Here is a 16,594-nt window from a genome sequence, read left to right as displayed (position 1 = left end):
TCCGCAATTTTCTAATTTTCCGCCGAGTGTACCATCGGGAGCTCCACGGAGTTTTCGTCTATAATCCTTCTAATGTTTTTGATCTTACTAGAAATCTCCCGGCGTCGTTCATAAACACGTCCGAGTTTTTTTCGTATTATTTCAACGGCAGTAAATAGTCCAATGAATGCATTTGCGTCATTGTGGTACAGGTTCTCATTAATCGTATGTTGTAATCGTTTTATAAAAAAATACTCGCGGGCCAGGGTAAAACGCCCCCGTTTCGACTGTTCGTTAATAATCTCATAATCGGATAATATTTTTTCACTGTCGAGACCATCAGATAATTCAATTCCTTGATTTTTTAATTTTGAAATCTCAGTTAATATATTATTGATGTCTTCGATATTCATTATTCTTATAAAACATCTTATTTCTAATATCAAAAATTTTAATAAAATTATTGGGGCCATTTTTGACCCCGTTTTTTGTATGGACAGTACAATGCCGTAGATCTCCACTCGAGTGTTGTGGCAGATTGCAGGCATACATGGACAGTACAATGCCGTAGATCTCCACTCGAGTGTTGTGGCAGATTACAGGCATATACATATACTTAATTAAGGACATTCACATCTTGGAACCCCAAAGCATACATCTCCGGGAGGGAGGCCTAGGGTGACAAACGTCATCGTAGACCGCCCAGAAGATATGCTTGGGGGACATCACTACATGTACTTAATTAAGGATGAATATATTTACAATGAAATGATTGATGGATGATGGGACGGCACAAGACAGCACAAACATAAAACGGCGGGGCGGAACTCTACGGCCAATTCAACCAATCAAAAGCAACCCAATTAAATTAACCCGGTTGCATGATTGTGAACAAAAGACAACCACACGCCCGGGTCAAGAGCGTGGGTTAGTTTTGATTAGTTGAATTGGCTTTCGAAAGCCCCAGGCTTATAACGAGTCATCTTGTATATAAAGTGACTAATACAGCGGCGTCAGTCACAAGGTGTGTGTTAATTTGAATTCCCTTGAATCGTTTGAATCCTTAAATACTTATTAATGGTGTTTCACGGCATTTAAATGAAACCAAATACTCAAATAAAACATTAAAAAAAAGAATACAGCTGTTAGATAATAGCGTGTATTTCATTAGTTTTCATCGTAAAATGATTAATTAATCGCAACATTAATTGGACTTCAAGGGACGCAACATTAATTAGACTTCAAGGGACGTAACTCTTGTCATGCGACGCTATCACAAAACGAGTTATCTCCCTTTGATGTTATATATGAAAATCGAATTCTATGACCCGTCTTTTTTGAGATCGCTGTTTGATATATTCGTTCTGCAACAAATTGTATTGAGGCGATACAAATGTCAAAATATTTTCCTGCCTCATTCATCGACTGAAATATTTTTTCCTCGTGAGTTGTTGTATCAAATGACTTTACGGGTTTTGCTTTCTTTGAGTATTTACCAGTTTGGCCTTTTTTACTATTTTCACTCTGAGAGATGGCTTGCAGATTACACAGTCTATTATTTTGATAATTAGAATCAATGTGATCAATAACGAGAGTATCTTTGATCAATCCGTGGAAACATTCATAGATGATTCTGTGACAGAGATATTTTTTCCCTCCAGCAGTAAACATTAAATACCCGTGATTGTTTTTCCATCCAACCGGCTTCTTCAGTCTACGATTTCTAACAATACCGTCGCGAGATGCCTCGTAATTGACGAGCAGGGGATGCGGCTGAAATTCTTGGTCCATTTGTATAATAATACTACTTGTCTAATTTATTATTTGGTTTAATTATGAATCTTTCAACGTAGTCTTGGGGGGTTTTGATGACGAAGTCGGCGGTGGGGTTGATGACGGCGTTTTTAATTCGCTTGTCATAATAGCGTTTTAGTTCCCTGTATCGCTTTCCGCCACAATTGATACACAACTGTGATTTTCCTCTTACACCGACGTGGCAAACCAAGCACGGGAGGGGGCCAAGAGAACCATTACGAACGCTTTGTAAATGATACCCGCAGAATTCACCTCTACATGATTTATTGCACGGGGTTGTCGACCCAATCATCAACCATTTGCAGTGATTCATTATACTATATTCTTTCATTTAAATACTTGTTTTAATTATATGGATGAGTTCGAGAGATTGGCAGCAATTAAGCCCCGGAAAAATATTAGGTTTAATCTCGATAGAGTCCTCAAGGACACACCAAAAGCGTTAATAAACGATAAAACCCTGTTGAGTAAAATACGCGATTGTATCAATGAATTCAAGCGTGATGGCGCATCTCACAGTTGGTCAACATTTCGAATTGATGGCATTGTTGATGCTACCATGAACGACAACCGCGCAGCAATGATAATATCACAACTTGACGGTAAAAGGTATTTCTTCAGAGTAAAATTCATTGTCCGGGTGGAATCAGGCGATTGGATCATGCGTGATAAATTTGAACCAGTTCTCAGCGACAAGAAAACAGTCACTGTCAGCCGCGACTCCAAGCCGGGGTTGTTAACCGGAATTGACAAACCATACTATGAACGAGCGTATCCTGAAACAGCAGTTGTTTATGGAATATACCCGTTAAATAAGAAACCTGATATCGGAAAACTGAAACCGATGAAACAGTCAACTGGGATAAATTGTGTAGCAGAACGAATAATAGAGCATTTTACAAATGCATGTCGAGGAAACAAATTGACTGATTTACGACGTAGCAAAATCAACCAGTGGGAACTAACCGTAAAAGAGCGTGGAGCAACCATCAGCGACATAGCGAGATTAGAAACATCGCTGAGATTTCCAATAACCGTTACGATAACCGGTGAAGTATTATACGAATCGAAGTATAAATCGAAGGGAGCCCCAATCAAAATTATTGATCATAACGAACACGCATGGACGCCCGCGATCACAATATTTCCACGGGATAGAACAGTAAAGTATATCCCCGAAGAATTCCTGGGAGAACAATTCTCCAAGGACGGTTTTCTCGCGGAGAGGAAACTATTTGATGCTATTGCCTACTTGTGTAAAAACGACCCTGTATCAATGTGGTTACTTCGCAGCGCTGAAAACGATGCGGATACCTTTGATCAGTTTGTAAGACCAAACGGTGAATTATATCGCACTGAAGCATTTCACAACAGGATGAAAAAAACCGCCATAGAATTTGAGGAGCATGATGAACAACTGCTAACAAATTGTTTTACGATTCCATCGGTTGTAGCTCATGTTGCAGCAAGGAAAAATGCGTGGAGACCAACGCGCAGGGAATTTCTACCGGATGTACAATCCAGTTGTTTGGAATACTATCACGGTGGACTATGGAACACTGAATACAACCGCGACGCTATGATCTCGGTTGATATGGTTGCCTGTTATCCAGCGAGTTTTCTCGGGTATGGATCCGCCGCTGAGTACTTTAGACGATTTGGACACCCCAGTCATGAAATGATTCGTGTTGCTATTAATGGACCACTGCCTGATTTTGATTTAACCGGATTCGCTCGCATAGTATCATTTGAATTCGCGGCAGGACTCCATCGCTGTTGCTATATTTGGATCGGTAGACACATGGCTGAAAAGAGATGGCTGCCAATAGCGCTGCTACGGTATATGATTGATTGTAGCATGCTAGTTTCGTTGATTGTCAGTGACGCGATTATATCATACCGGGCACAGACTGAAGTCTGGTTACCAGAACCGGAGCGTCTAGATAGCATAATTGACGAGTCCAGAAAAAACATTGATGCCGACGAGGAATATATCATCGAATGGTCCAGGAGGATATTTAACCAACGAAACCGCGAGGCAAAAGATCTCGGTAGAAGAATAATTGGTAAGTTCACACAAGGTGGAAAAAACCACGACTACAAACGATATTGCTCACGGCTGATTATAGATGACGCAGAATATGATTTCGTAATCAAGGACACAGTGGCAAAAAATAGATACGTGAACTGCAAAACAGCTTTCTTGTCCAATGGAACGAGGTTGGGTACAGTTGTTACCTACAGCGATGGAGACAGCCCGGCGTATCCACATTTGAGGGCGTCTATGCTGGGATATGCCGCTATCAATTTATTCTCGATGATAAATAGATTCCCCGATACCGCGGTTAGAGTAGCCGTTGATTCGTTTTATGTTGACGTAGCGTATAAAGGAAACGTAGCCGAGTTTACTAGTCCGGACGAGAGTTGGGGTACATGGAGAATTAAAAATGAAATACGACGCGATTATTCCCCGTCAGCAGATGTCACCGTTGAGAACAACTACTTACGCGGTGATAAATTGTCAGAATGGTCTAATGCACCATCGTGTTCTGATCCAATTTGTAGACACAAGACGGTTTATTTAAGCGGCTGTGGCGGGTCAGGAAAGACGACTCGGGCAATTGAATTATTTCGAACGCGGGCAAGTATAATCGTGCTTACACCGACCCATAGACTAGCGCGAGAGATAAAACAACGAAATGTTGACGCCGTTACTTATCACAGCTTTTTTCGATACAGCGGCGGTGAGTGGACTCCTGATCGAATGGGTGAAAAATTTATTCCCGACATTATCATCTGGGATGAGATATGTACTGTTTCGTTAGATACTTTACAAATGTTTCTTGAGTGGTTGCTGCGCGCGAATACAGCGGTAATCATGTGTGGGGACCATGGCCAACCACCACCATTTGTCGGCGAGGGTCCACATGATTGGTTAAGGGGTTTTGTGGACTATTATGAAGAAACCGATACTGATTACCGAGCACTTGATGAACAACTGCGCGAGGTTAAGAAATTAATCAGATTACAGCCGGATAGAATTCAATGTGAAATAATTCGCGAGGTGATTCCGGAAACGCCGTTAAATGAATTCTGGGAAACATGGAGACCAAACGATTTGATTGTAGCGAGTAGAAAGATAGTCAGAGACACACTTCAGCGGAAGTTGTTTACGTTGCATAAGGAAAAGTTTCCAACGCGTCCAGTGCCGTTATGTTATAGACCCGCGGACACACGGCGGCAGAACATTGAAGTTGAAATTCCAGGTCGGACAGAAAAACAAATTCTCGTGCTGAATGATATCGTGCTCGTTGATATCAGCGTCGTCGAGGACGCGCTACGTGCTGATAAATCCCCGTGGACGCTAGGATACGCAACAACAATACATTCCTCGCAGGGACTAACCATCACGGACACAATTGTTTGGATAGTTGATAATCGCATCGAATGGTCGAATCTAGTCTATCTTGCAGTGTCCAGAGTACGAAGGATAAATCAGCTTCGAAGAATTGTTATTGACGAAGCCACCGACGAAGCCGGCGACAAAGTCACCATCGATGCAAGCGTCATTGATAGAAAACTCTCGGGTTACCGCCAACAGGATAAAAAAAAACAGCGGCGTTTTGATATTGATGCCGAATTAATAATCTCGCTACGACAACAACAGAATAATCACTGCGCGAGTTGCAATTGTATAATGAGTTGGCGTTATTCGGATAAAGACACTCGCCAATTTACCGTGGATAGGATCGATAACAGTCTCGGTCATGTCAAAAACAATGTGAGGTTGACCTGTCTTGAGTGTAATAGACGCAACGGCGCTAGTTAAGACCACGCGGGGGTAATTGAGTATCGTTAGGTATCACTTGTAGTTGCTCGCGTGTAAATCCGCGCTGAGGAGCAGTTGAATCCAGTCTATAGATCGGTGGTCTACCAGTTGATCGTGTTATCGTTGATATGTTATGTGTGGTAACACTCCAAATAGGATCGGTAGCCCTTTTTTTACCGCCTTCAAGCTCTCCTGGTTCATATAGATATCTAACAGTGACATCGCCAAGAATCGGCTTAGAAACGCTATTTATTTTTAATTTTCCGGGTATATACTCGTATTTAATCGCGTCGCTGGGCTTCATGTTGATTACTCGGGTAATCTCGTTATTTAACGCTGCAATTACACCTGGCAACCTTTTAACCCATTCACGAGATCGTTTTTCTTGGATGAATTCCTTCGCGTATTGATATCCAAATAACCGTTCAGCGAGAGTCCGATTGAATCGTTCAACAATTGCCTGATCGCGATGTAGCGCAGTATGACCTCGTCGTATCGCGACGCTATGATGTTTCAGCGTTGATAAAACAGCGCCGCGAAATTCACTACCAGGATCAACTTGTAATAGATTTGGCCAGCGCAGAGGACCTCTTCGATAAATCCGCTCAAACGCATCGGCTACTTCAGTTGCTGACTTTGTTTTCAACGGTTCCGCTTGTTTGTATCGACTCGCAACATCAACTACGGTTAGCGCGTATTTGTAACCGTTGTCATGCGGCAGAAATAGTATATCAGCCTGATGAACTTCATTAGGTACGCTGACATCAAAGCGCGAGAAGTTGATTTGTTTAGGCGGTGGTAGATAGATTTGCCATATAGCCTGTTTGGATAACCAATTAGCCGCAGTGGTCTTTGTTACCTTTGCAGCGCTTGCAAGCTTACCAATTGCGGCCTTCCCCTTCCAGTATCCTCTCGGAGAATAATAGATGGAATCCATCGTTTTTCTTGGATGATTGTTATTAATTACCAGCGCCAATCATTAATTTACCTTTCATAGCCGATTTTACCAACCATGAGGCCAATTTTTCTTTGACGGATTTATCAGGAATAGCATTTAGCGCGTGAATTAATTTTACATCCGCGATATGACGCTGTTGCAGATCGCTACTTTTGTAAGCAACATCATGAGCATGACACGCCTTATCGATAGCGTTTATTGGATACTCACCGGGTTTGGGCTGATTTTGATCATCGAGTCTAATATCTAATCGTGTTCCGGGGCCACAGTAGTTATATCCTGGGAGGTGTTTTTCTCCTGGATACTTTGCCCACGGTGTTCCGGGGAGTTTTGCCAATTTGGCTGCGATGTCACCTCCTCGCTTTTTTTTAAAACATCTCTAATAGAAATAAATCTAAATTTCTTTGTACCGCATTGTACACACTTACCAGTAAGCGCCGATCTGTTATTTCTTGTCGTAACGGTTGTCATATCATTTGTGCCAGTACGCACTCTACACTTCACACAATATAGATCCATAATTTATGTATAGAGATATGAATATAATTGATTTTTCGGCGACTAAAACAAGAGAACCAGTTAAGCATGTTGCAGCGTTACCAAACTCGATCCGGATGATTATCATCGGACCATCTGGATCCGGCAAGACGCAATTGTTACTCAATTTAATAATGAGATGGATGAAGTGGGATAAGTTGTATTTGGTTGCTCCTAGCGTAGATGATCAACGATGCTACGAGGTGTTGAAAGATTTCAACGAGAATGCATCAGCGATCGCTAAAAAGAATGTTATTGAGTTTATTACGGATATCAATGATGCACCGGGTATTGATGATATTGATGGCGACGTTAACAATCTAGTCGTGTACGATGATGTTATGTTAGACAATCAAAAGAACCCAGCTAGGATATTTTCCAGAGGCAGGCATAAAAACACTGACGTGATATATGTCACTCAACGATACACTCAGATTCCAAAAGTAATCAGAGATAACTGCAATATTCTTGCTGTATTCAACGGCGTTGATACACACACGCTACGAAATATTTGGCAGACATGGTGCGGCGGTGACATGGACTTTAATGTTTTTCGAAACTTTTTTAGTCATGCTCAGTCGACCCCACATGGATTCATAACGATAAATTTACATGATCCTCGGACACGATATCGTATCGGACTTGACCAAATATTCGGTTAGTTGTAAATAATTTTCATTGTAAATAACCTCTTAGCAGCAGAGGGGGCAATGACATCGACGCGGTCGTCGACGTGCTTACCGGACGCTGACGACGCTGGGGATCGGCGCGCAGAAGGTGTTAATTAAACCAAATGACGACGCGACGATCCCCCAACGACGTCGTCGTTTTTTTTTTACCAGGCGCTGACGACACTAGATCGTTGAGTGCAGAAAGTAATAATTAAGCAAAATAACGATTGGACAAAATGTCCGATTCGCCCCCTCTGCTGCTCAACGATTATCGGATTCGCCAAAAACAGTGAAGATTATGTGAAGTCTGCTGGCCCGTCTATGATGTTTTACAAGGTCTCATTTGATCAGGCAGATCATAAACCGGATACCATTAGGCAACTTCAGTATGAGCTAATCCTTTTACTGGTCAGAGAATCGGGTTTATTGTCGTTTATGTGGTCTGGAACCGCGTCAACGTTATCGTTTCTCGCTCACACCACAGATGCACAACCAAGAAGAGATATTCAGGAATAGTTTACATGGCAGACAAGTATCGAACATGGTCTCAGCGCACCAAAACACGTGTTCGTGGCGTTTGTAAAAATAGAGATCTAGAAAATAATAACACAATAGTGCTATGATATGTGACAGACTAGGAGTGTCCGAGGTCTTTTTATTGTTACACGGTCATCAGGAACCCACCGAACAAATTTTGATTAACTTTGACGACGATCAAGTCGCACGTGCATACCATGAGCTATGGTCGTATCTGGGCCGACATCAGAACGTTGACATGGGTCTGAAAATTTCTCAGCACGACTTTCGTACGATGTACCCGACTTATTAGGTTTCACTAGAATACTTGGATTCGTTCAATAAGTCTCTTGTAGACGTATACTTTGAAGCACGTGTAGGTGGACCCATTCTCACTGTCACCCACTCTCCCCGCGTCAGATGTGGCTACAGATGCATTGCCGAAATTCTCTCCGATATGTGTCTGTTGGTTGAGGGTACAGACGAAGGAATAAGGGTCATTAACTGGCCTTTAGAAATCTCATATAATGTTCTCAAACTCGTAACATAGTAATTAAAGCTGTTACGTTTTCAAATAATAATGTCCTATTAAGAAGTTAAGGTTGGCCTTGGACCAAACCACCTTGCGAAAATAAAGAGCACAATACGAAACAATGGCGGGATCACACTGAGGGTTTCTCCTACAAAGTTAACTGGAAATGTACCCGTGTGGTTTACCCAGACACAATTTAATCAGTTTAATGCGGCCAAACGAAAGAACACCTTGGTGACGTTGAAACTGTCGAAGTCAGTAGTTACGCAAATGCAAAAGACTAGCGGAATATTTCCATTCTTCGTTGCCACTGCAGCGTTGTTATCAGCTGCGGCTCTTGCGGTTGCAAAAGTTGCTGCGTTAGGAGAAGTCGGAACTGCATCCGAGGTGGCTCTGAAAAAGCTTCTGATTTATTTAATATAAAACTGGAAACTGCGAACATCCAATGTGGACATTCAAGATGTTTTGAAGCTGCGAGATGCTGTCGGAAAGAAACTGGTCGAAGTTGGTGGAATCAGAGATTATGTTGTGTTGGTTGCGAAATACTAAATAACCAATATGAGTTGATGTGCCTTAAAGTACCAAACAAAACCGATAGTCTTCTAGGGAGCAGAGCTAACCATCCATGTCAGATGACACGTGTGTTCGAGGCAAGTAGAATTTCTCAAAATAGGCCTGGATGACAACTTTTTTGAATTGCATCAGGCTGTTCAGTACAGTTCTTTAAATTATCACCTAGGGAAAGCGATCGCGTTTGTACTGTGAGCATCACTGTGTCAAAAATTACCTTCGGGTGTGAAAAATGCATGTATGAATTTGGGGTTGGGATGCGTGAACTACTTTTGCTATGAACTGTCATTGCCTTCTAACATCTAGTGGCTGATATTATGCTTTATCTTATTACAGCTATAAAAATAGAAACCTTCTTGACTTCAGTTGTGTATTTTATTTTTTGTTGAGAATTTATATTAGGCAGGCTAAGCGGCATTACATTGGTGCTAAAAAAAATGTCACATCCCACGGAATGTGCTTTCCCCGCTCTCAACATTATCATCGTAATGGACAGTCATCCATTAGCTTTGTGAAAAACTAGTTTCATCGGCACAGTTAAACAATAAAAACAAGAATATCAAGGTCAGCACTCTGTTACTTTATGTGACTAGTGAAACTCAACACACACACACACACACACACACACACACCAATCATTGTAATACTCATTGTAATAGATTGTAATAGACAAACATACCTATAGTCGATATAAAGGTGGCATTATGAGAATCATCTGTAAATCGGACCAACACACCGGCTTTTCCAACTCCCGCATCACCTATCAACAATAATTTGAACAAGTAGTCGTAAGCCTTCGCCATCTATGTGCTGTTATTTAGCACAAAGCCAAATAAACACTTCCTTGTACAATTTGTTCATGACGTCACAAGTGGGAAACTTCCGTACTATATACAACTCAAAACCATGGATTTTTAACTGGCTATTTGCTTGATAGAAGGAGCGAGGGTTGGGGGTGGGTGTTTTGGGGGTCTTTTTGTTTATTTGTTGTCGATTTTTACATCTCTCTCTCTCTCTCTCACTGAAAACTCGGTATTTATCGTGAATGAAATAATGCAATATACGATCATATTTTTTTAATAATGTGCCTTTGGGCTGTTCTTGTAAGGGGCTCTCTAAATAACTCAACACAATTTATATTCATTATTGAAGTATACTGACTTGAATTTTGTGCACCTAGCGGATAAAATACTTTTTAAAAAAGCTAATTTTTTTTTCTAAAGCAATTTCATAATCAGTGATTAGTTCAAACATATATTTAACCTTACCCCCATTAACATTTCATACTATAAACGAGACACCCTGACATGTATAACATATATATTCGCATTCATGTCGAGTTCAACTGCAAACTGCACAGACACGGATCTGCCGTCGCCTAATACCAATTGCCCTGGTACAAAATAACCTACTTGTGTTGCCGTACCATAAAGCACCAAAACAAACCAATTCACCATCAACTATGACAACCATGACTGACAATAGAAACAACATTATACAACTTCTCATAGGCTTCTGAGAATGTGACCAAAGAAAGAAAAACCTTTAAATGACTTCTTTTCACACACTGCTCAACATAATTTGACAGAAATGGGCCTTTCAGAGTAATAAAAATAGATTCTAATCCATCTTCAGGTATGATCACTAACAATTAAAACATAAAATTCTTTTCATAAAATGCTTAACAGAATTGACCAAATTGATAGAAAACATACTGTCGTAAAGGTCTTTCAGATTTATTCAAATGATGCCAATCCACCCTCAGATATGGAAACTATTATGTCATAAAAAGTAAGAAAACTTGATTCAACTTATGTTTGATTGATTGATTGATTACTTGGATTTACGTCGCGTGCACCCAAAAGGGCATGTGCGACGGGTTTATTCCCGCGTAGCGGGATGCTAAATGTTCCTGGGGGAAGGAATTAGTACCACATTCCCCAAGCGTTTATGTGCTCAAGGAGCACTGCTAATTTAGCTGTCAGGTCGTAGGACTATATATCCCTAACGACCTGAATGAAGGGCTTTCATGAGTGGGAATGGGCCTAACACACATTCAACTTATGTGTTGTTCAGAATTTGACCAATGTTTTAATGGTTTCTGTAACAGGAAAACCAATGGGTTGGGAAACCATCCCAAGATCACCTTACAATCAAACATAATCTGGGGACAATAAATGTAGTGTAGAGGGGAAAAACACACACACACTTGTTTTTATGCACAAATTTGACAAATACAAATATACTTTGTCTAGGAGACATCAACTTTTTGATACTATATTTTTTTTATAATGTTTACCATCAAATCAGCCTAAAAATAAGTTTACCTGCCATGGACAGCTTTACAATTTCTATAGCTGGCCACCATTTAAAAAATAGAAAAACCATTAAACTTCTGAGAAAATATCAAGAGAGTTGGACAAAATTTTGCAAAAAAAGCGTTATAGCATAAAAGCATTCCAGATTGTCATAGAAAGCATCATAGCATAAAAGCATTCCAGATTGTCATAGAAAGCGTCATTGCACAAAAAAAAACATTCCAGATTGTCATAGAAAGCTTCATAGCATAAAAACATTCCAGATTGTCATAGAAAGCGTCATTGCACAAAAAAAAAAACATTCCAGATTGTCATAGAAAGCTTCATAGCATAAAAACATTCCAGACTGTCATAGAAAGCTTCATAGCATAAAAGCATTCCAGATTGTCACAGAAAGCGTCATAGCCCAAAGGCACCTTTATAGAGTGGTCACCTGTCTCAGTGGCCATTCACATTTATCCATCTTTATATAGCAGTCACCTGGTCTCAATGGCCATTCCCATCTACCATTCTTATCTAGTGGTCACCTGGTCTCAGTAGCCATTCCCATTTTCCCCTGTGAAACTTCCTCTGTAAAAGCCATGTATTCAAAAGGTCATGTCATAAACAGTCACCTGCTTTCTGTTGTCAGAAGATAATTCCTAAACAAGGTGTTTCTTTGGGGCTATCCATTTAGTACATATGCAAAAATCTGGCAAAGCTTGACCCTTGCCCCCCCCTTCCCTGTACACATTCATACTTTTTCACCCACAACACCATCACATGGGTATTTATGATGGATGCACCCCCACCCCCGAATTCTATACAATGGCCTATATTTAATCCATGCAGAAATGATCACGGAATAAAAGTATTAATGTGTTTAAAGAAACAGATAGTCTACCGACATTGAATGTCTGGCTGCATCAAAGAAATAAGCAGTGTAACTTTAAAAATTTGTCTAGTGTCTGCTAAAATTCACATGCCAACTGAACCCAGTTGAACAGGTTACGTATTAGACAAATTATTATCTAGGTTTCAAGTAAACCCATTTCCTATGTATACATACATTATCAGTAGACCCCTCCATACGCAAGAGTAAGCATTTGGGTTAAACCCCACTCCTCCCTCCATGCGTACATACTAAATGGACAGCCCCTTACTGCTCAAAAAGATCATGTGAGTGTGTTGACTGTGTAAACGAAGTATTTATTTTCACAAGAAAAGAGTTGTTTAGGTAAAGACATGTCATGTGAATAGATGTGTAAACATGCCTTATCTTGATTATAAATACTGTGTTCAAGTCAATCTGTTCGTGTAACGTTATATGAGCCAACTGCTCATTTAAGAATCTTAAAAAAGCCACAAAACCACTGAAAGAGTAATTTTTGTGGCAAATAAGAAGTTTGTTTTTATGGTAAATACCCATGGTAAATCATTATTTTTATAGTCCTCCCCCTTATTTTTGGGGTTGGGTGTGTGATGATAGCTACTAATGTGTATCAAGAACTAATTTTATCCAAGATTTATATTAGCACTTTACTGCATAAAATAGTTTGGGAATAAAGATGATGGTAAGCTTTCCTTACTTATTATGTGTAAAATTGAATTCAAAAATTCTTCATTTCTGTTGGATAATTAGATTTGTTTTTTAAAAAATCCAACAGTTTAATGTATTAAAATGCTATGGAAATTGGAAAATTTGAATAAATCCCTTTGATAACATTGAATTGTTGTCCAAGAAAAACCAACAGATACATTTTCCGCTCCTCATTAAATACCTTTCATGTGTGAGACGAGAATATTTACGCATTATATAATCATAGGGTTACTCTTTTTAATCCAAGAACAGATAGTGAAAAAACACTGCACTCATTCTGTCAGTTCAAAAATTTTATAGAATTGCTATGCCAAATCCTGCAACAAGAATACTGAGGTCAGATGCTTGTGCCCATACATGATGGTAACAACATTTCAAATGTAAAGGCATTACAGGTCTTTAAAAAAAAGTGACCTGTCAATCACTGGGCTGGTGCTTTCTATATTTAGCAAAAGTCTGTTGTTTCAGAGTCAGCAAACTTCCAGCAGAAGTATACCAACAGCTACGTAAGTAAAAATACACTACAAGAAAAATATACTGAGGAAAATCTTGAAAAAATCTATGTATGAATGATAAATTTATAGTGAACTGCCTGAAACATAATAATAATAATAATAGTAATAATAGTGACAATGGTATTCATTGCATGGTATTTGTTCAAGAACCAAGTTTTAAAAGTGAACCAGCATTCAGATGTCACCCTTTACAATGGTAACTTTCAATTTTTCTCATGGATGCCTGTTACTGACAGGTTTGATTATACCTTTGTATATTGCCACCCTTACTAAAAATAGAAAACTCTTCAAACAAATTCTTTTCAAAGATCGTTCAACAGAATTTAAACTAATCTGATGGAAAGTATAGTTGCACAATAATGGGGCTTTCAAGTGTGCATAAAATCTGGACTCTTTGTAACCACATCATCTCTAAATGACTTGCCCCTGTATGTATGACATTCAAAAATGGATCAATATGCTGATGATACTACTATATTCAAGTATGATTCTAACTTTATAACTTTGAACAAAAAATTGGGTCCAGATTTATATCAAGTTGAACATTGGTGCACAATGAATATCATTTTTCCTTATCTCCTAAAAACCAAGTCAATATTGATTGGAACTAAGCAAAGATTATCACTGAACAGAAATCCAAATTTGAGCTGTACATGTTCAGTAACGAAACTGAAAATATTGACACAGGAAAAACTTTTGGGAGTTCATATTGATAAGAATCTAGACTGGAGTAAGCAAGTAAAATGCCTTGTTCTGTAGTAAACTTAAGAATTTTCCCCACAGAGGATAAAATGGTCTCTACCACTTAGCTACCAGAAATTATTTTACAATGCATTCTCTTCCTCTTTTGGACTACTGCCGCATGATTTGGGAAATACAACTGATGGTAATATTGAAACAATTCACAAACTTCAAAATGGGCAGCAATAATTATCCTAAATTTACCATGTGATACCATCATCCAAAAACCTATTTTTAAAATTGACATGGCTGAAATCTGTATACTGATTAGCATAACAAAAGTCGATATTAATGTTCAAAGTTAGCATGCCAAAAGTCCACATTAATGTTCAAAGTTAGCATACCAAAAGTCCACATTAGTATTCAAAGTCAGCATACCAACAGTCCACATTAATGTTCAAAGTCGGCATACCAAAAGTCTACATTAATGTTCAAAGTCAGCATACCAAAAGTCCACATTAATGTTCAAAGTTAGCATACCAAAAGTCCACATTAATGTTCAAAGTCAGCATACCAAAAGTCCATAAAAATGTACAAAGTCAGCATACCAACAGTCCACATTAATGTTCAAAGTCAGCATACCAATAGTCCACATTAATGTTCAAAGTCAGCATACCAAAAGTCCACATTAATGTTCAAAGTCAGCATACCAGAAGTCCACATTAAAGTTCTAGGTCAGCATACCAAAAGTCCACATTAATGTTCAAAGTCAGCATACCAAAAGTCCATATAAATGTACAAAGTCAGCATGCCAAAAGTCCATATTAATGTTCAAAGTCAGCATACCAACACTCCATATTAATGTTCAAAGTTCAAAATTAGCATACCAACAGTCCACATTAATGTTCAAAGTCAGCATACCAAAAGTCCACATTAATGTTCAAAGTCCAGAATAAACTCTGTCTACAATATTTGCATGGAATGTTTCATTTCAATTCAGATGAACAGTACCAAGGACCTAAACTGAGATCATTTACAAATGACCATGTACTCAAATTTATCCTCTTAACATATTTCATACACTTTGTGCTTCATACTTAATGCTTTTAAGCACGATTTGTTATTTTTAATCTTTGTTTTTTTCTTTTTTCTTTTTTGCATTTACAATAGTTTGTTCATCCTGAGGCTCTGAAGGGAGAATATTATGCTGAGTTACCCACATCAAAAAAGTATTTATTATTATTATTTTTATTATCATTATTATTATTATTATTATTATTATTATCACCCTGACCTGTTTTAAATCCAATCTCCTCTGTAGTCTGGCTCTTCTGTAACCATTTCCAAATGATCTGGCCACTCTGTATAGCCTGTAGAGTCTGGACCCTGGCCACTCTGAAACCCTATAGCCTGTAGAGTCTGGACCCTGGCCAGTCTGAAACCCTATAGCCTGCAGAATTTCGACCCTATCTAACCTCATGACTTCTTCATTCAGGCCCCTTGTAAACTACACATTTTCTACAGTCTGGCCTTTTGGTAACCCCAAAGCTTTTATAGCTTTTTCCTTCTGTAATCCAATCTCCTTTATAATCTGACCTCTCTATAACCCCAGCTCATTTACAAACTGGCCTCTTTGTAACCCTACAGCATCTACATTCCGACCCATCTGTAATTTGATCTCATTTACAATCTGGGCACATATTTTTGGCCTCATTGAGGCAGTTTTGATACAAACCAAACTTCTGTATACTGGCAACCTCAATAAAGCTAATATTTTTGATCCAACTGTCTGGCTTAGGCAAGTTTAACAGCATTATATCTGTTGGAAAGTATACATTAGAGTGAAATAAGTAAATCATCAAATTCTGTGTTAAAAGAACTTGACATGTTATTCTTATATTTTGTAAACATTGCTGGATTTGTTAATACATTTAAAGCAAATATCACTTTTAACAGATATACTGACTGAAAATCACTAGGGAATAAACTCCTTACCATACAACTGCAGTGACCACTGCTGCATAAATAAACAGCTTGGAAGAGATATAGTGATTATTCATCAGAATGTTCATACAGTTGTCTGTGTGTGGTGAG

At 39.0% G+C, this 16,594-nt stretch overlaps 1 protein-coding gene across 1 annotated transcript in view; it reads right to left on the bottom strand.

Annotated features, from left to right (window-relative positions):
• Positions 1-10,259, bottom strand: part of LOC149793065 (ras-related protein Rab-8A-like) — an 82,549-nt gene extending 72,290 nt beyond the window's left edge. The window contains exon 1 of the mRNA XM_089966964.1: positions 10,087-10,259. Coding sequence (XP_089823090.1) covers positions 10,087-10,210 — 124 coding nt within the window. The 5' untranslated portion in view covers positions 10,211-10,259. The remainder of the gene's footprint in view (positions 1-10,086) is intronic.
• Between the last annotated feature and the right edge of the window lie 6,335 nt (positions 10,260-16,594).

Source organism: Sinohyriopsis cumingii, chromosome 8 (assembly GCF_028554795.1).
Source record: "Sinohyriopsis cumingii isolate HCF-2022 chromosome 8, ASM2855479v2, whole genome shotgun sequence".
NCBI lineage: Eukaryota > Metazoa > Mollusca > Bivalvia > Unionida > Unionidae > Sinohyriopsis > Sinohyriopsis cumingii.
Note: the sequence above shows the minus strand (reverse complement) of the source record. Positions and strands in the feature narration are given on the sequence as shown.